General features: G+C 32.8%; 1 protein-coding gene across 1 annotated transcript in view; it reads left to right on the top strand.

The window, feature by feature from the left end:
* Positions 1 to 20,613, top strand: part of LOC143640502 (roundabout homolog 2-like) — a 131,509-nt gene that overhangs the window by 40,458 nt on the left and 70,438 nt on the right. Inside the window, 3 exon segments of the mRNA XM_077108265.1 lie at positions 3,456 to 3,612; positions 12,592 to 12,852; positions 14,915 to 15,120. Of these exon segments, the coding sequence (XP_076964380.1) occupies positions 3,456 to 3,612; positions 12,592 to 12,852; positions 14,915 to 15,120 (624 nt within the window).

Here is a 20,613-nt window from a genome sequence, read left to right as displayed (position 1 = left end):
AAAGTAATTTTGTTGGATATTCCTTTTTATTTCATTAAATATATGTAAAGATCAAGCAATATATGAAAAGAAATCTCCATATTGCAAGCCATGGACTCCATAAGACCTGTAAATCTTTCATTAAATGTTCTGTATAGATTGATTTTCACCAAATTTAAAAGTTATCTTTTGAGTAATTGAAAGCAGAACAGGATTCACAATGGTGCTTGCTGCTGTTTGAATCCATTAATCCCTTGAGTGACATTTACATATATCCAGGAATTATATTAACTACTTCATCTACATTTGAATACAGGATTACTTGAATTGGTGATAGAAAGCATTTTTTAGCAGGTAAGAGTGAGGTGATTATTCCTTTTACAGTTTAGTCTAATTGAGTTTAATGTTACACTTTTGTTTAATTCTTTTTATTTATAGCTATGTTTCCTAGGGGCCAAATCTAAGAATTAACTGCCCCGTGGCTAGCTAATCATATATTATGGGATTTTTTAAATCTGTGCACATTGGTGTAACCAATTTAAAATAATCACAGTGACAAAGAAAATTGGGCATTTCTGAATTATTTGAGTGAACTTCTTACCCTCTTTGAAACACTTTTATAATGCATTCAATATGTAAGTTCTGAGTACTTCTTGTTAAATATCCAACCAGTAAAAACTATACAATAAAACTCAGATGTTTTAAAATAGTATTTTAAATCATAGTTGTATGTGTATATAATATAAAATATTGGTAACAATAGCTAAATCTTTTAATATTTTTTTAAAAATAGACCATATGTTTAATTTTAAAATGAATTGCTTTTATGATTTATTTTTTTTACAGAGAAGTCATTTTTTAAGCTTTAACTATCCAACTATTTACATTTTTATTTTAAGAGAAAAGGGTCAAATATGTTTACAAGGCATCAATATCTGCTTCGTTAAAACATAATTTAGGTACTCTGGCCTTCAGATGATACAGGGTTCAAGGTGAAACAGCAGACTGTCGCTTGCTTCTCTAAAGATTCAGATCTCAAGAGATTTTAACAGTTGTCAGTTATATCAAACTCACCTCCATCTCAAAGTGTTGTTAAGATGTCCTAAGATGCATGTGTTGATGAATAATAGTCCTACCCAGACTGATCAAATGAAAGAACAGATATTTCTCCAGAACAGGGGAAAAATAAGTGTTGGTTGTAAAGTCCACAGTAATTCTCTCTGTGCTTCAGCTATTTCCAGAACACATTTAAAAGCCTGTTGTTGTTTGGAAGCATAATAATGAGTAGCTTTCTTGAACCTGAGCAAGGGCTTCAACAATGAGGTTCAGAGCTCTAGAAATATTTTCAAGTTAAGCTGCTCAGTAGTAAATCTGATTGTTCTCTTGCTATGTGAAAGTGAATCACATAACATTCAGAGCCTTAGTGTCATCATCTAGAATACGGAGGTGTAAGAACTTCTTTCTTAGGCACTTTGTTCAGGTGAGATTCAAATGACATTTCTAAAATGCTGGAGAATGTGATTAGGATTGTGCATACATAAAGTTGAAAGGGAGTGATCAGGAAGAACAAATAGCTCAAGCATTCTTCTCTCAATCATTGAAATATAGTTCTGATACTGTAAAAAGGAAATAGACCTTAGTGATTGGTGGGTTAAGGAAATGAGGAATTGAGGTTCATTTACCTTAAAAACAAAAATTACATACTTATAACCGAGCAAGCTTATTATTATTTTTATTCTGAATATGAGGCCTTTTCTGACAAGTAAGACTTCAGAAAACAAGTGAAACTGGTTTTGCTATGAGGAAGAGAAGACAGGAGAAAGCAATTATGATTGGCATTTATTGAGTTTTTCTGTGCATCTGAGCACTTCCTATACAATATCTCTTATAATCCTCATGACAACTCAAGGAAGTAGTAACTTTTGCATGCCTATAATCCCAACAACTCAGGAGGATCACAAATTTTGAGGCCAGCCTCAGCAACTTACCAAGGCCTTACACAACTTAGCAAGATCGTGTCACAAAATAAAAACTAAAAGGTCTGGGGATGTGGCTCAATGGTAAAACATTCCTGGGTCCAATCCCAAGTACCAAAGAAAAAAAAGTGGAATAAGTTCATATTTCTTTTACATGTATGTAAGTTAAGGCAATACCTTTTGAGTGAGGAGTTAAATTTCAAACTCAGAAACCAAACTCTTACTCACTAAACATAGGACACTTTCTTACCCTCCTCTTAATATCTTTTGTCCTGTCAAAGAATAGAAGTGAGAGGAAAGCTGAAAGCACTTTTTTTGTAGGGATCTTCTTTTAAATATTTATTTATGTATCCTATGTGGAAAATGTACACAACTCAATAATTGACTGTAGTGTCTAGTTTAAGAGTTTTATCACTTTCTGGCACTCAAATACATTATTACCAAATTGCATAATCTGACTCAGCAGTTGTAGAAGAAAAAGGATGGATTGACTTCTTAGTGAGATCTAAATGGCTAGATAGCCCTGCTACAAATATCCTATGCTTAAAATTTAGCTATAAGTTGAGGTGGAATTATTGGAAGTTACTGAGTCACCCCTGAAAGGTCATTTTCATTTTGCTCATGAAGTATTCAGTCTGCATCCAACTGAGGTCCATTTTTATGAAAAAGCTTTATTTACTTGATTTTAAAAAGTACAGCACTATGCAGATGATGAATTTTATTTTTATAGTTCATTAAGCATCATGTAATCTCAGATATGGCTCATACACTCTTCATTTATGTTCTGCTAATATTTGTGCATGAATTCATTCATGTAACAAATAGTACTGAAACTGATCACTATATTATCATTAATTTTTCCTCCTTTTTGGAATTTACAAAATGTGATAGTTAAAACATCTGGGAAATATTCTCACTATATGCAAAAGTAATTGTGCCATTTATTAGTCAAAAAGTCTATGAAATGTATCATTGTGAGAGGTTTATAGGTATTCTCCAGATTGTACTTGGTTGATTTTTATCAGTGACTTTTGAGAGAAAAATGTTACTCTCCTGGATTAATTAAATTGAGCAAATTCTAATGGAAAAGTTAAGCCTGTATCCTTAGACACTGTATTTTCCACTGAGAGAGATTATTCAAAAGAGCATTTTAAACGCACTAAAATCTGACATTTAAAAGAATTTGTTATGGACCATTATTTCCTCTAACAGTGAAAACGTGGAGGCAGCAGACATGAATAAATCAATAAATGTTCTTTTGATACAGCAGCCATGTTTTTGGTTTATTCAGCTCTGCAGTTAATGCAATGGGAAAGAAACAATATCATTTTGAGTGATTTATAAAAATGTGTTTCTGATTATATAATTTCATTGTTTATAGCTTTTACCATCTCTAACATAGCGATTCTGGTATTTTGAAAACAAATACATCTTTCCACCTGATATTGCCTGTTCGTTCTGATATTCACCATCTCTAAATAAATGCATTATTATTTCCAGGTGGGAAAGGTGGAAAAAAGAGGAAAAATAAAAACTCCTCTAAACCACAGAAAAACAATGGATCAACCTGGGCCAATGTCCCTCTACCTCCTCCCCCAGTTCAACCCCTTCCTGGCATAGAGCTGGAACACTATGGAGTGGAACAGCAAGAGAATGGGTAAATGGTATTTTATATACCAACAAAATGGCCCAGCTTGCATTCCACTCTCTATTGTTCTCTTTTGCCCTGAGTTCTTGTTCTTTCTTAGCTCCCCTCCCACCCTGTTCATTACATTTTCCCTCTTTCCTGTTTGAACTGTCCGTGTATTTTTAGCTGATAAACACAAAACAGCACATATTGAGGACTGTGAATCCTTGGCCTTCAAGTGCCTCAGATTGTCTGCAATCATGATAATGCAGCCTACATTTATAATATTGCTTGTTAGTTTGAAAGCAAGTACCCACAGCTCTTTGAACTAAAGAGCCACTCCTGAGAAGGGCTGAAAGGAAATTAAAATAATCTTCCTCATCATCCCTTGCAGTTCTCTAATGACTTGATGTCTGGCCATAACAGGGCACCACGGTAGAGCGCCATCACAATGGGATAATTGAAGGGACCTGGGAAGTGGGTAGAACTTTAATCATCAGCTCTGATGGGAATTTGGGGGCAGGGACAATAAAAGAGGTTCAAGCCAATGCACACTCTGTAACAAAACCTTTTTAAGTTAGAAAATTTCCTTTGAGGACCTTTAAAGGTGATCAGTTTTCTGATTCTTTCTTTTGAAACATCTAACAAGAGTTAGTGTCCTCTGTAAGCTTAAGTGTTAATTGATTTTGAACACAGACACAGATAATTTTTTATTTGAAAGAAAAAAAACAGGTCAAAAGAATATATTCTCTTTTTCTGTATGAATAAATCCTATGTCTTCCTTATAATTCCTAGGTCACTGTTTATTTTGACTAGACCTTTATGTAACCTAAAATAGAGAATACAGACAGTTTTTCTTTGCATAAATTTTCTTTACTTAGAATATATATATATATATATATATATATATATATATATATATATATATATATATCAGTTTATTTGAATGATAGATTTAAATCTTGTCTTGGTTCAAAAAAATATCATATGTATGTACTTATCATTTATTCTATCTGCTTTCTAAATCTTCTGAGGTTCCCAGAGTACTTTTCATAACTGTTTTCTATGTCATAGCTTTTGTTTTCTTTCAAAAACATTATTTTCCCATATATTATATATATATATATATATATATATATATATATATACACACACACACATCTGTATAGATATAACATGAATTATATATATAAATATATATACACACACACATAGTATGTATACATGTACACACATCACACACATACACACACACACACACACACACACACACACACTCATCACATATTTTTTGTATGTTTTTTTCTCCCTCCAAAGGACTTTATTTATTTCTCTGGGATTATAGTGCCCATATATGTTCATATTATTATCATTTATATATTTTAGAAATATATTGACCTATGAAATAGGCAGCTAAGGGTACATGCTTTCTTTCCGTAACTTAAAAAAATTAAATTTTTTATATGAAATTAATTTACCTCAAGGTATAAATGTGTTAGTCTCACATGAATTGTGAGCAAAGAAATAGCAGACCTATAAGGGCTGAAGGTGTAGCTCAGTGTTGGAGCTCTTGCTTAGCCTGTGTGAGGCCCTGGGTTCAATCCCCAGCACTGCAAAAGAAAAGGAAGAGCAAAGATACATATTCCATAAGAAAAGATTATCACACAGAATTTTACAGTCTGCATTTTTAACAGAATCATCACAAAATGAGGGAATGAAATTTAAAAGATGAATATGAAGAGAAAGCAGTGCTATTAAAACTTTATAAGCATAAAATTGAAAACACAGATCACACAAAAATTATGGGTAATTTGGAATTCTTTCTATTTTCTTTTTTTGTTGAGTCTACTTGAAATATATGTACAATATAATAAGGCCAGTTACTCATTAAAATAAAACTAATTCCATCAAAGTGAGTACTAAACTTATCACTTGATTTGTTTTATCTAGCAGTAGAATTGGAAATACTAATTTGATAATGAAATAACATATGCTATTGCAGACTTTTATCTTTTGACAAAATCATTTTCAGAATATCAAGATATAAAGCAAAAACTTATTTCTTAAGGGGATTTTAATTTGTTTAAATATTCATCCAAAATATATGATATTAAAAAAATCCCTTTTTAAAGATTTCTATAATATCAACTTGATTTTTTAAATAGGTAAATTATATTTGTTGACCATATACATGTATATGTATATATCTACATGCATGTGTATATGTATTCATATGTATATTTGAAGTTTATTTAGGATGTATTTTAGTCCTTATTTACCTTTGAATTTTTATCACTTTACCTAGTATTTGCTGAAAAAAAGTCATTCTTGCTCAAAGTAATGGTTAGGTCTTAAACAGTTAATAATACTAACCACAGAATTAGATTTACTTCTATTTTAGGTTTTTTTTTTCAAAGAATATTGTAGGTTTTATTTCAATTGTTTGTGATGAAAACATATTTAAAGTCAATGCAAAAAGAACAAATTAAACTTACTAACCTGAGGCTGATATTGTTCCTTTACATATAATCTTTACATTTTGGTGTTTTCTAATGTGCAAACCTCACACTACCAAAAAGGAAATATTATTAGACTCAGGTTGTAGTCTGCTATTCATGAAATTAACGTTGACTATTTCACAGATGAGAACTTCTATAGAATCTTTTTATATTTTAGTGTGAAAACTTCATAATTTAGGCTTGAGGTTTTCTTCATATTCAAAGTAGAGAAACTTTAGAATTAATTTTTTGCTTTTGATAATTTTTACTTCTATCCATCAAGGATTCTGCAGTTATACTACTTACAGAGATATACAGATTATGACACTTTTATTTCTAACATCCTAATAGATAATTTAATCCACAAATATTTCTATCAAGTATAATAAGTGCTAAGCATTGTACTTGGAAGAGACATAGGAGACACAAGATAAATGTACAATTACTAGGGAAAACTGACCTGTGACCCAGAGGGGAAGATAGAAAGCACATTCTAGATAGTAACCCCCTTCACAACACTTATCCATCTCCATCTCTCTGTCTCTCTGTCTCTGTCTTTTTCTCTCTGACACACACGATTTTGTACAATGAGCTCTTGGGGAATTTTGTATACAAAATAATAATTTGTCTACCCCAAGGAATAATCATAGATGCCAGGTAAGCAGGTAAGTCTTCAAAAAGCTGATAGCTGCAGAATATGTCCGTGAATCTTGAATCATTTCTTCATAAAGAACATTGCCAAGTTGGGTGGTTGTTAGATGCCAGATATAGAGCAAAAAGTAAGGACAAAGGAGAACAAGAAATAAGTCTCTGATCTAATGGATCTTATGTACTAGAAATAGGTCATTAATAAATAGCTGCATTGAAACAATACTAAGGTCACTATTTGAACAAGTGGAAAGAAATTTCTGTGGGGAAAGAAAAAATTAAAATTAATACTATGTGTGATGAGAAAATGAGAGTAGAAATAGCTCCATTGGTCTTCCTTTGGAAACCCTGCCCTATTCTAGTTAGAGGTATCTGCTTTTCTCTTAGTTGCCCCTATTCAGTACCACCCGCTTCCATGCCCTACCCTCAGCACTTTATTTTAATTACTTGTCTGCATCCTTCAGCAATTGGTGGCTTCTGTATGTGGTTTTATGAGCTTTAACCTACATTTTGTATGACAACATCTGACATGGAGTCTTAGTTTTCATCTTGAATCCTTAATGCCATAGGAAAATTCTGATTTTTGAATACAGATGATGGATTGGAGAACATGATGCTGAAGGACATGAGATTGCAGGTGGATCACATACAAGATATCAGAGCATATGATCTAGAAATCATATGATATAAAAATGCTAAGGCAGTAAAATAAGAGGATGAAAGTGGTTAGGTGCGAAAGGAGTAGATTTAGGCACAATTCCTAGCTGATAAAAACTGTGATCTGGAAAGTATAGTCTCTAGTTTTTGTTACAATTTTTAGTATAATTTCTAAGTGTTTAGAAATCAGCAATTTTCTTTCTAAGCATTTCTTGGACCAGTCTTTCCTTACAATACTAAATACCAAAAGTTATCAAAGCATTTTCCAAATAACAAAATATTTAATTGTTAATTCAATAATATGGTAACAATGCTAAATGTTCTCTCTCATCAATATGCATCTTCAGTTAGACAAAATAGTGTTAAAATGTATTAGTTCTTCACTATAAATATATACATTTTATTATAGTCATGATGCTAGGAAGCATTGAATAGTAATTAAGTATAAAACTGGTGCTTTGCTTTGTTATTGCAATTAGAGATTGGCAAGCTTTTGCTAGTGTTGAACTTCATTGTATTTTTTATTAGTAATTTGATATTTGTATTTGGCCTTTAACAAGTTAGTTCACATGCGGCATTGATTTGCCATCATCTTTATCATTATTCATCAGTCAAGACATAACATGACGCCTCATATTTCACTGACAGAATTTCAAAAGAACAAGCACTTCCCTAGGAAAGGTTGACCAGAAGAACTATGGTTTGGCATTAGGAGAATTTTTATTCATTTTAATGTTACACAAGAAAAAGATGAAATTCTATCTCTCAAATAAGATGTGTATTATAAAATGTGAAGGAAACTATCAAAACAGATTTACATTTTTATAGACTTCATAGGCACATCTGTAGTCTTTTCATCCTTCCTTAGTAGCTGCATGAACTAAGCCTAAAATATATGTTCCTCTGGAATGGATCAAGACTTGACTATTTCAGAGATGATGAACAATTCTTTGCCATTTTGATTTGCACTATATCCCAGATTCCTTTCCTCTATTCTTTCATATTTTTCTTCTTTGAATATTCTTTCCTTCTTTGTTTATTTATCTAATGTTGGTACAAATCACTTTGAATCCATGGACTGTTCCCAGCTTTGCTTATATACTGCATGTAGACTTATATACAGAGTTGGTATATTAAAGTTCTAGAGTAACTTTGAAAAAGGACATAGAAGAATTGGTGATAAAATGTATAGTATGTTTGTGAGATAGGTGATGAAATATGTTTTAGTCATTTAATACACAATGCAATGCATTTACATAGTATTAAAAATAATGTTTTAATGGTTAGACACTTCTTTGCCTGATATTATTTGAATAATAAAAATGAATCTAATACAACTTACTACCATGTTTTTTTTGTTACCTTAACACATGTGATGCATATACCATACACTTTTCCTTTCTCTTATGTTCATCTTGTGTTTTCATTCCATAGGTATATCTCTAGTAGATTATTGAAAGTAAGAACAGTTTACTATTTATGGACTACACAAATTTTAGGAGATAACTGGCTAATTTCATTTGAAAGATTAAGTATATAGTTTTTTATTTAAAAGTATAATATATATGGGAATAAACCAATGTAAGAAAGTGCAATTATGACTTTCTGACACAAAAATAAATGTGCTCTTTTCTACTGAATTTTACAAAGTAAATGTAAATTTAATTGATGAACTACAATGGTAAACACATTCTATACTGAAAAAGGACAATTATTTTATGATTAGCTTTCTTGTATATTTTTTTGTTTGAGTTAATAATATGATATTTAAAGTTAAGTAAGAAAATAAACCTAAGCATTTTTATTAATTAATCAAATTGTGTGTTTTCATTTCAAATCAGTAAATATGCTTATAACCTACTATTTTTAAGGTATACTGTTAGGGGCAACAGAACAAGAACAGTTCCGTGTTATAACTCTAAGGTAGCTTAAATCCACTTGAGAAAAAGATACCATAAACATGTGAAAAGTAAATACAAAAATAATTTAAAGTGTTAAAAGAGTCCAACATTGGAAAGAACATTAGATGGTGCATAATCAATTTTCAAATAAATGTAGAAAAATATTGTCAGCACCAGTTAAGAAGAGTAGTTTAGCAATGCTAGTTGGCCTCATCAAGGAAATCTTTATAAAGATATGAGATTTCACCTATAGCTTGAGGATTTATCAGATTAAAATAGGTAAATTTGGAGGCATCCAGTTTATTTGAATAACTTGGATTCTATGAACAAACCTACCAGAAAAGTACGTAGACAAGAGGAGACAAACCAATTTAGTTTGAGCAGAAGATTCATGTTGAGAAACTATAAAACCTATCCTAAAGGTAGACTAAAGATTAAATATATTTAATAAACAGAATAGATAAGAGAAATAAAATTGGTAGACCATTCTCATATTTTCATAGAAAAAAAATGTAAGTGGTGCTCTGCTTCACCTGTGCCCATTTTTTTTTCTTTCTTTGGAAGATATTGCCATTTAGGAAACTATCTGAATTGTTCCAAAACCATTTCCCTTCCACATATGTCACTTAAAATTTTCTCTTTTTAGTGATCACTGTAGCCTTGATCAACCCCAAAACAATATTAGGCCTTCCAAATCAATTCTATAGTACCCTGTATTTTTAATAATTTACTTAATATCAATCTACTGAATTGTATGCTATATGAAATAAAGTCAGGACCCTAACACATAACTCTTGGGAAAAAAGGATGATAAATTTGGGGTTACTTTAAAAAGAGATTTTATTTTTATAGACCAGTTTTTGGATCACAAAAAAATGAAGAAAAGCATAGTGATTTATCCCAACTTTCACATATGCATAATCTCCTATCATCTCTCACCAAGCTGGTGCAATTATTCTAGTTGATGAACTTGCATTGGCACATCATTATCTCCCAGAATGCATCATTTCCCACAGGGTTTACTTATCATGTGGTACATTTTGTGGTTTGGACAGATTCAGGTTGACATGTATCTACCATTATTGAATCATACAAAATATCTTCACTGTTCCAAAATCCACTTTGCTTTTTGCCCATCTCTCACTCCCCAGAGTCTGGCACTACTGATGTTTTTACTCTTTTCATGGTTTTGCCATTTCTAGAATGTTCTGGAATTGGAAATATACAATCTATACCCTTTGTATATTGACTTCTTTCACTTACCAAGGTGCATTTATGTTTTCTCCATGTCTTTTTATGACTTGAAGCCCAATTCTTTTAAACATTGAATAATATTCCATTGTCTGGATGTATCTGTTTATTTATTCAACTTCTGGGGATATCTTAGCTACTTCCAAATTTTGGCACTTATAAATAAAACTGCTATACATGTCCACATGCAGGTTTTTATGATATATTCAGTTTTTAACAAAATGATTAAAATGTTACTCAAGTGAAGATATTCAACTTACAGTGGATCTATATGAGTTACAGTTTTTTTTTATAAGGGAGATCAAGACTAGTTATGCATAGCTGTGATATGGATAGTTAATTCTAATTTTAGGTACTAAGCACTAGCAATGGAGAAGAGTATTAAATAGTTCTTGGACTTAAGGATCTCACAGAATAATAGGACAAAAGAGACAGAGACAAATAATCCCAATATAACATGGGTAGTTCCACAATGTAGGTATTATAAAATTCTAATCAGTTGTATATGGAAATGGTAGAGAAGGTTCCACAAAACTAACCACCTTTGAGGTGACCAGAAACCCACAGGCAGATAGATGATTTGAGAACAGTCATACACAGACCCAGAGTTTAGGAAAAATTAGAAAATAGGCTGATGTTGGGGAAATAGTGAGAAACAGGGCTAAAATAACAGATTAATCCATTGGGGAAGGATCTTTTAAGCCAGCTAATGAGTTTTGACTTTTCTCATATTAGTTATGATCGTAAGTGTAGGTGTGATGTGAATTAACATCCTGTTGCCTGCATTAAAGATAGGGTGGAAAAGAAGAAAAGAGAATCAGAAAGCTAGTGAACTATTTTATAGAAGGTGACTGATCAATAATTATGGAAGAGGAGATGTAGGAGGCAGATTCAGGAGATATTTAAGATGTTGAATTAAGAAAACAATTAAATCCTTTATTATTCTTATCTTATACTTAAAAATCTATAAAAAAGTATATTAGGACTTATTTGATTTCTGAAAACATTAGGGTTACAGAAAAAGTATAAGTAGAAATTCTGCTTATTTTGTACCACAACAAAAACATATTCCTGGTCATATTACGGTCATATTCCTGGACCATAATCCCGTTTCTAGATGTAATTTGAACATGAAATATAAGTATTTAAAATAATTGTATTTTGTGCACTTAAAATATGTCAATGAGGTTCATTTCATATTAAATATTTTACTACAATAAAACAATTTTTTAAAAAATATATATTTTGTAGGGCAAGGTTTTGAACTTCTGTTTTCTGGTTTGAATTTAACACTCAATGTAAGAAGAAGCATTTGATTTTACTGATAAAATTAAGGGAAATAAACTAATATTGAGTATAATTTGTGTCATGAAGTCTTATGACTGGAATATCAAATAGAAAGGTTGTCATAAGTCTAGAATAAAAGCAAATCAAGGGGCTGGGGATGTGGCTCAAGTGGTAGCGCCCCCGTCTGGCAAGCGTGCGGCCTGGGTTCGATCCTCAGCACCACATACAAAAAAAGATGTTGTGTCTGCCAAAAACTAAGAAATAAAATATTAAAATTCTCTCTCTCTCTCTCTCTCTCTCTCTCTCTCTCTCTCTCTCACTCTCTCTCTCTCTCTCTCCTCACTCTCTCTTTAAAAAAAAGCAAATCAAGTTCTCTGATACTTCTTATATGGTCAGTCAGCTCTATTGATGTATTCTGCTGGTGCATAAGAGAAGGAAGCAGTTAAGTCTACAAGCACTAAATTCATTAATTGTCTTTTATTAGCAATTTGGTGTTTCCACATGAGTAACTTTGTTGGGAAGTTATTGCTTTTTGTAACTGTGGGGTAACAATTAGCGAAAAAGATCTTTAAAGAATAAATTGAGATACTGAGATAACAGTTGTAATTACAATTTCAAATTAGGTGATTTACTATAGTAGCATTGACAATGTGATCAGGATGAAGTAAACTGAGAGAACATTTTAGACACCGTGTGGTTGCTGTTTATTGTCAGTGTAGCCATTTTTGTTTGTCTATTAATGTGCATTTTTCCTCATCTAATTTCAGCTATGACAGTGATAGTTGGTGCCCACCATTACCAGTACAAACATACTTACACCAGGGTATGGAACATGAACTGGAAGAAGATGATGATCGGGTCCCAACTCCACCTGTTTGAGGCGTGGCTTCCTCTCCTGCTATCTCTTTTGGACAACAGTCTACTGCCACTCTTACTCCATCTCCACGGGTAGAGATGCAACCCATGCTGCAGGCTCACCTGGATGAACTGACAAGGGCATATCAGTTTGATATAGCAAAACAAACATGGTAAATATATTCACTGAGTCAAGGGATCCATGTTTTCTGCACATGGAAATGCCCTTTTATATAAATTCACAAGACATATTCATAAAACTATACACATGGGGACAAAATTTTGATTTTGTATACTCGCTAATCATTTAGAAAATGATTTAACTACTACAGAAATGTTAATTTGACCAAAGTTGCATAGCTAGTTGGAGAGTAAGCTAGAGCAAGAATTCAGGTCTGCTGAAATTCAGTCTAAAGTGCTATTTGGCTACAGTGGAATCTTCTAATTTACAACTGATTTAGCTTCAATTAGCTTATCCTTGAACTCACTTTTAATGCCATGATGAAGGACTCCTTTTGGATTCTTCAAAATGCCTGTGATTAATTCTGCATGTGGTTGTGAATATGTAAATCCAAGCTTCTGCAAATCACTTATGGTCAGTGTCAGTTATTAAAAGACCCTCTTTGGGCAGAATTAAACAAATCAGAAAAATAACAAATGTACTAACAGAAAATGCATTTTTTAAAATCATAAAGAATAGATTAAAAACCCAAATTTCATTTTTTTTTCTTTTGGTACCAAGGATTGAACCCAGGGTCACTTAACCACTAAACCACATGCTCAGCTGCCCCCCTCACCCACACCTCAGACAGGTTGTCTCTAAGTTTCTTAGGGCCTCACTAAATTGGTGTCTTTGAATTTGTGATCCTCCTGCCTCAGCTTTCTGAACCACTGGGATTACAAGCCTGTGCCACCACACCAGGATCTATAGTTTTTTCTTCTAATTATTAAAAAACTTTCATAAATTGTAGATGCAATTCATATAGGTATCTTGTACAAATATGGTAGATCATAATTTTATAGGGTTGGTTGTTTTTTCCAATGTTTTTCTCTCAGATAGTGATATATAGGCCTGCACCCTTGAAAACAAAATCTCTGTGACATTCTTTGAATTATGTTCTCTTGATTTATACCCTGTGCTTGAAATCATGGTAGCTTTTTTAAAAGATAATATTATCTTTCTTTTTATGGGAGGGTAATTCTAGCTACTAGAGTAAGTTGATTATGAGATGACTCTTATTCTCAGTGTTAATTGACTATTTTTAAAATATAACAGCTATATTAAAATATAACATAGTTAACTATACATACAAAGAGATTCTCAAACAGGTATGTCACTTAAAGCTGTATAAACATGCTCTTTCCTTAGGATAAGAGGGTCTTGAACATTTTCTCATTTTTTCTAAAGATTAAAGACAACCTCCTGTTACACATAATTATTTTATGATACATCACTGGTTAAAATGAAGCCAATTACTTAAAGAGTGATAGGATTCTCTCAAGGTTAACTGGTGAAATCACAACTTTAAGTCATGTGAAGCAGAGACTTTGGCTCAGGGGTTCTCAAATTTGTGTGTTTTGAAATCATATGGAGAACTTTAAAATATATTGGTCCTAAGTCCCACCTCTAGGCAGATTCTGATTCCATACTCTGAGCTTTGACTGAGGACAGCCCAAGTTGGGGCAGTTACCATGGAGGTGAACCTGCTTCCTATCTGCATAACTATGGGCAACTTGCTTACCACTTGCATGCTATAGTTAATGTGTTTAAAATGATGTCAGAAATAATAGCTCATGTATAAAATGAAAGGGCAGTCCTCACACCACTCTCATTTCTGATAAAAAATACAAATATCAGGGTCCTGAGACCACACTGAAATTCAAGAATTCACTAGAAAAATTTATAGAAATCTATTATTCTCAAAGACATAGTTAACTTCTGTAAAAACATATAAAGTCAGCAAAGAGAAGAGTTATGAGGCAGAGTCTAGAAAAATCCCCAAAGCAGAGCTTCTTGTTGTTTCTTCCAATTGGAGTCAAGGACAGCACTACTTTCCCTTAAGTGTGACGATACACAGGGGATATTGCCAGACTTGGAAATGAGTTTCAAAAGACAACAGTAAAAGAACAAAAGAAGAATACTGTTACCATAGCATGCCATTTAATTCTTATTACAATGTTTTTGAATGTTAATGGACTGCTTTTCCCATTTTATTGTTTCCATTTGAATTCTAGGCACATTCAAAGCAATAATCCACTCCCACAGCCCCCAGTTCCACCATTAGGTTATGTGTCAGGAGCCTTGATTTCTGACTTGGAAACAGATGTTTCAGATGATGATGCTGATGATGAAGAGGAAGCTTTAGAAATCCCCAGGCCCCTGAGAGCACTAGACCAGACACCCGGATCCAGTATGGACAATATAGACAGTTCTGTGACAGGTAATGGAACTGATTTAATATGAATAACTGACCTATTTGCAATATTGAAATGCATCAAAAATCAAGTACTTTCTTACTTTCTTATGTAACATTTATTCCACTCCATCTATTTCTGTAACATTTTAAATATGTTAATGTTAAACACAAAATTCAAAAAGGATTTGGAAATACTTTTGCTTTGCTGCAAAAATGATAAGAAAATTTATGAATTTTAAAAAGCTTTAAAGACATGAAAGAAAACTCAATTATAGTCATGGCTTTAATGAAAAGTTCACTGTGCTAGGGAACCAAGTCTATTACATAAAAAAAAAACTTTTAGAAATGATATATTTTGTATATCAGGAGGAACATACAAAATGAATGCAATCTTAAAATGCTTCTTGATATTTCACACTGTAAAACCATTCACTGATGAAAATAAGCAAGTCTTCAGAAAAAGACTCTTCAGTTGCACAAGGTATTAATTTTAGAGTGGAAAATGCATAGTGAGATAAACCATGCATTTATGCATTTTATAGTGTAGAATCCAACAACTTCCCCTCTTCCAAGAAGTATATTTATTTTGACTTATTTACTCCTCTGGCTTCTGCTTGCCTTGTTCACCAAGTGAAAGACTTCAGTTGGTACCCTCCTCTGATGATTCCAGGACTGATGTGTAACCTATGTCCAACAATTTCAATTGGAAATTTTAAAATCTTAATATGTACACAATATATATGGTGAAAAGTAAAAATTCAGTATTTCTGTTCACATAGTTATACATTCTTTGATACACAGGCACACACACAAAAAATGCCTTTTACAAAATTATGAAGACCTAGCTACTCCATACTAAGCCTGGTCTTTGCATTTCTTTAGGATTTCTAAGGAAACTACACATATCTGTATTTTCCTGGATGACAACTTTCATCCTAGAAAGCATCTTATCACAGTCTTAATTTACTTTTAATCCAACAGTTTCCGAATTCCACAGACTTTGTGTTCCATATTAGTTCTGCAAACACAAATGGAAACTGGTTTAGTGCTGAGAAAACATGAGTGCCTTCACTTTTCCTGTACAGCCCTCTCTGCATGAGGAAGTGCATGATGCATGAGTCCACTATTCGGTTTTCCTTCTTGCTTGATGGATGGTCAGCTTGCCAGTCAAATTAAGATTTAAGAACTGCAGATATACTGGTGTGATTTGAAACCCAGATCCAACCCACAGTGACAGAGCAAAAGTTAAAATCTTTGAATTCAGAAAGCTGACTTATTAGGGCACTATTATGTTAAGCCTCTTTGCCTGAATTTCTAGCATAATCTCCTTAAGGGTAAAATTCTGCATATTTTTGCATATTTCACTAATGATACTGAACTCTTTTTTTCCTTTAGGAATGCAGTAAAAATGTGCAATAATGATAAAAAAAGTCAGCTATGCTGATGTAGTTCTTTTATTAAATACTATAATTAGAAAGATGATAAATGTATCTATAAATTGGGAGAACACCACCCTGCACTTTTACATACACACCTGTCAGGAACAAGTAAGGATGTCTAAAATAGTCCACTGGTTAAGATGTCAAGTTTAAACATCTTAAGTAACCTGCATTTCTCCTGTTGGTAATATAATGTTAATTCCAAATGAAGCTCTTATTGCTAAGAAAAGAAAGTCTAAATTTTCCTACTTGAATTCACTGCTTAATTACTTCTGAATATAGAAACCTCAGGGTGTTTAGGCATGAATTCCACAATGCACTTATCCTATGAATAATACATCTCCTTAGCAGAAGTTGTACTTTACACTTAAGCAACTTAAGCACCTCCCCCATACACATTTTTTTGTCTTTCCATGCACCAATGACTTTGAGGAGAAAGTTTGATCAAAGATTTGATTTGCCTTCCAGGGTGTGTTGTGTGTCTATGTGTATGTGTGTAGGAAGTGTGAATGAGTATATGTAGGTATTAGTGTGGCCATAGGGGATGTGAGTATTAGTGTATGTACATATGTAGGGTGTAGAGTGCATGAGTATAAATGTGTGTGAGAACAAGGAAGATTGAAAGTGCATATACAGTGTGAGTGTGAATGGGGTGTGCACATCTATACAGGGTATGTGCATGTATTACACAGTTTTCAATTCTATACAGTTTGTGAACATGTGTGTAAAGTGTATGGTATACATGTGTGTATGAAAGACAAGGCACAATGTGTGTGGAATATGTGTGAGTCTATGTAGCGAGTGAATATATTTGTGTGTGAGGGAGAGCAACTAGGATGTACATGTAATTGTGTGTGTACACATGCCTGTACATATGCTCAGGTGGATATTTATGTGGACCAAATGTAATCAAAACCAACGTGCTAATAAATATTGTTCTAATGATGTTCTTAGGTTTTGTTCAGCTATAAGGCTACTTTAATAGTGCTAATAGAGATAGGCCATAATACACATACTCCTTCAATGAGCTTTGGAGACTAGAGGACTCTGAACTTACCGTCAGTTTCTTAGAGTTCTAAACTCGCCTGTGGTGTAAATTAATCTTTACTTTCAACTGAAATTCCCTTATATTGTCATTTTCATGAAGCAAATGACCATTTTTATTAAATAGAACTAACAATTTCCATTCCTGGAGACTCTAAAGCCATCCAGAATGGATGTAACACTGGGTAACACAGTAACACTGGGTGGGCTGAAAGTCTTTATGTAAAATTTCAAATTTTACTTGGCTGAATTGTACTCCCAACTGCCAGCATAGGGAATACCAGCCACTAACAGTCTACAGAGCTTTATTCTGTAAAAAATATATATATATATATATATATATACATTAACTCCAAATATTTTCATAGCAAGTATGTAGTTTGTAAATGGCTACTTAAATCTTGAAATGATCATCAAGAATGAAAAAGAACAAAAAGAAACGAAAATATCAATAATTCCACATCCCATGATCTTAGTAATGGTAATATGTATTTGCAAGTCTCCTGTTTCATGTATTTATTCCCTAAACAAACATTTATTTTAAGCCCATGACTTCTAGTCACTTGAATAGACATTTAGATTTAATAATAGCAACAACCAAACAGCAATAATAATAATAAAGTAGAAAACCTAGCTCCTAGTCAATGCATGATACCCTTCTAAGCAGTGGCTTGTTTTTTCCTATGGCTGGCTGAGCTAAGAATGGATTTAAATGTTAGAGTTTGTAAAGAAACAAGATGTAAGTATGAAATCAGAACTAAAGAATGCATGACAGAACTATAGAATGGAGAAGCCTAAATTATTTGGTTTCTTACATTTGTAGAAAGAACTCCCTGCCCTGATGTAAAGTTTTACCATCTACTAACTCATTTAATCCTCATAACCTCATTTTTATTGTTGTTGTTCTCATTTTATAGCTAAAGAAATTGAGTCACAGAAGGATTTACATCCTTTTTGAAGGTTATCTACCAGATAAGTGGCAGAAGAATGAACAAAATCAATCAGTTTTACTTTAAAGATAAATTACTATGATCTCTGCCCTGGAAATGCCCAGTTCATTCTAATCCTCAGAATTAGCATATTGAAGAGGAAAATAATGTTCTGTTTTTTTTTTTTACTTCTCTCTCTCTCTCTCTCTCTGTGTGTGTGTGTGTGTGTGTGTGTGTGTGTGTGTTGAGAGGAATAAGTATGTATTTATAAAAATAAAATATGCATTTTATCGCTGGAAACGTTAATCCTTTCCCACAATGTGCTTAATTTTGATAAAAATATTGAATTTGATATGACTTTTATTATTTATTCTTCTCATATTTATCTCTGTGTGCAGTTACCTTTTTCTAATAAAATTAAAATCCATTAGCTCTTTTGGAAGGAATATTATTTTTATAATTTTTATTTTAATTTGTGCTTAATACTATTTGGTTGTAATAATGTACATTTTTTTAAGTTTCATACCATCACACTGCATTTGGGACTAAGCAATGTCTATGCAACATTGTCTTGGGAAATATGAACTGTTTCTTCCTCAGTGTTCAACTTGTCAGCTTTGCTCTCTGAGTACCAGGGAGGGGCAAGATTTCAAGATTTCTTTCTCTAACTTCCAAAAGGTGGTGGGAGTCAAGGATAAGTGTTTCCTGAATTTAATAACACCACCATGAAAACAAACCAAGGAAAGAGGAGAGTGGGAGAGGACAATGTCCTGAACATGTAGTCAAGATTCTAACTGCCTCACTGATTACAAAAAGACCCAGATTGAGTGTTGTAAAGTGAAACGAATAAAATTTTCCTTGCCTGTTGGATCCCACATGAACACTACAGCTGAAAGGAAATTGTGGCCCTGTATTTTCCACTTTATATCTTTGGAGGTTTTTACTGGAACTCCCATACCAGATGAGTATGAAAGTAATAAAACCAGACATCCTCACCATCTGACCTGAGCACACAGCTTTTGGGTCCTTGGACTCCGGAAAGTTTGATCTGACAGATGGTGAAGCCTAATGGCCTAACAATTTCTCTCCCTCACACACAAATACACTCACTCCCTACTCAGACTCACACACACTCCACACACTTGCCACACTTTGCTTCTGCTACAAAAGCATAATAATTGAGTATTAAGGCAAATTCCAGGAATAATGCTAAAATTAAGGAAATCATTATCTGATGTCTTTAAAAAGAAATTAAATATATACTTTGGAATTTAATGGATAAGAAAAGTGCATATTTTATGCACAATATTTTGAGATGAGTTAACAAGTATTATATGAACCAAGGGAAGAGATTTTTTAATTGCTTATTTTGCTTTTCCTATATGACACATTTCTCTCCCTTCCTCCCTCCCTCTCTCACACTCCCTCCCACCTTCCCCCATGCCTTTCTCTCTCTGGAATATAGGTGGGACTATTGTATATTCAGACATTTGAGTGTAAAAAGAATTTCCAGAGACTTGAAATATTTCTCTGCCTCTAAACAGAAGTCAATATTTGGATTGATTTGATCAAAGACATCTAGAGTTGAAGATTTTACTTAGCAGGTAGTTAGGCAATGAGAACTTCATAGAAAAAATTTCAGGATTAAATATTGGCTCAAAAAATGGGGGAACATTAGTTTTTGTATCTCATAAAAATGGTAATGCAACAATTATCAGGGTCATATTAGAAAGCACAGACTTTACTCTAGCTTAATGGATCTAAGGATAAGCATTTATCAGCAAGGAAGGATTTAGCATATAACGACATGTAAATGAATTGATGACTGATCATAAATTAATTTTAGTGCTGAAGATGTAATAGAGACACAGCAAGATGCCACTTTATCATGGTATTTTATGTTCAGTAACATTTGAGCAACAACTTAATGTCCTGTGTGCATTTTTTCTTTAACAACTTGAATACATTTGAGATATTTTTTGACCTTTCAGTAATTTTAAAGCTGAGAAATTTGGAAAGATTGAGAACATAAACACAAATAAATTTCTCTATAGGACATAAATTCATTTTTCATTAAGTGTTTAAGTATGTATTGATTATGTTTG

Source organism: Callospermophilus lateralis, unplaced genomic scaffold (assembly GCF_048772815.1).
Source record: "Callospermophilus lateralis isolate mCalLat2 unplaced genomic scaffold, mCalLat2.hap1 Scaffold_314, whole genome shotgun sequence".
Lineage (NCBI taxonomy): Eukaryota > Metazoa > Chordata > Mammalia > Rodentia > Sciuridae > Callospermophilus > Callospermophilus lateralis.
Note: the sequence above shows the minus strand (reverse complement) of the source record. Positions and strands in the feature narration are given on the sequence as shown.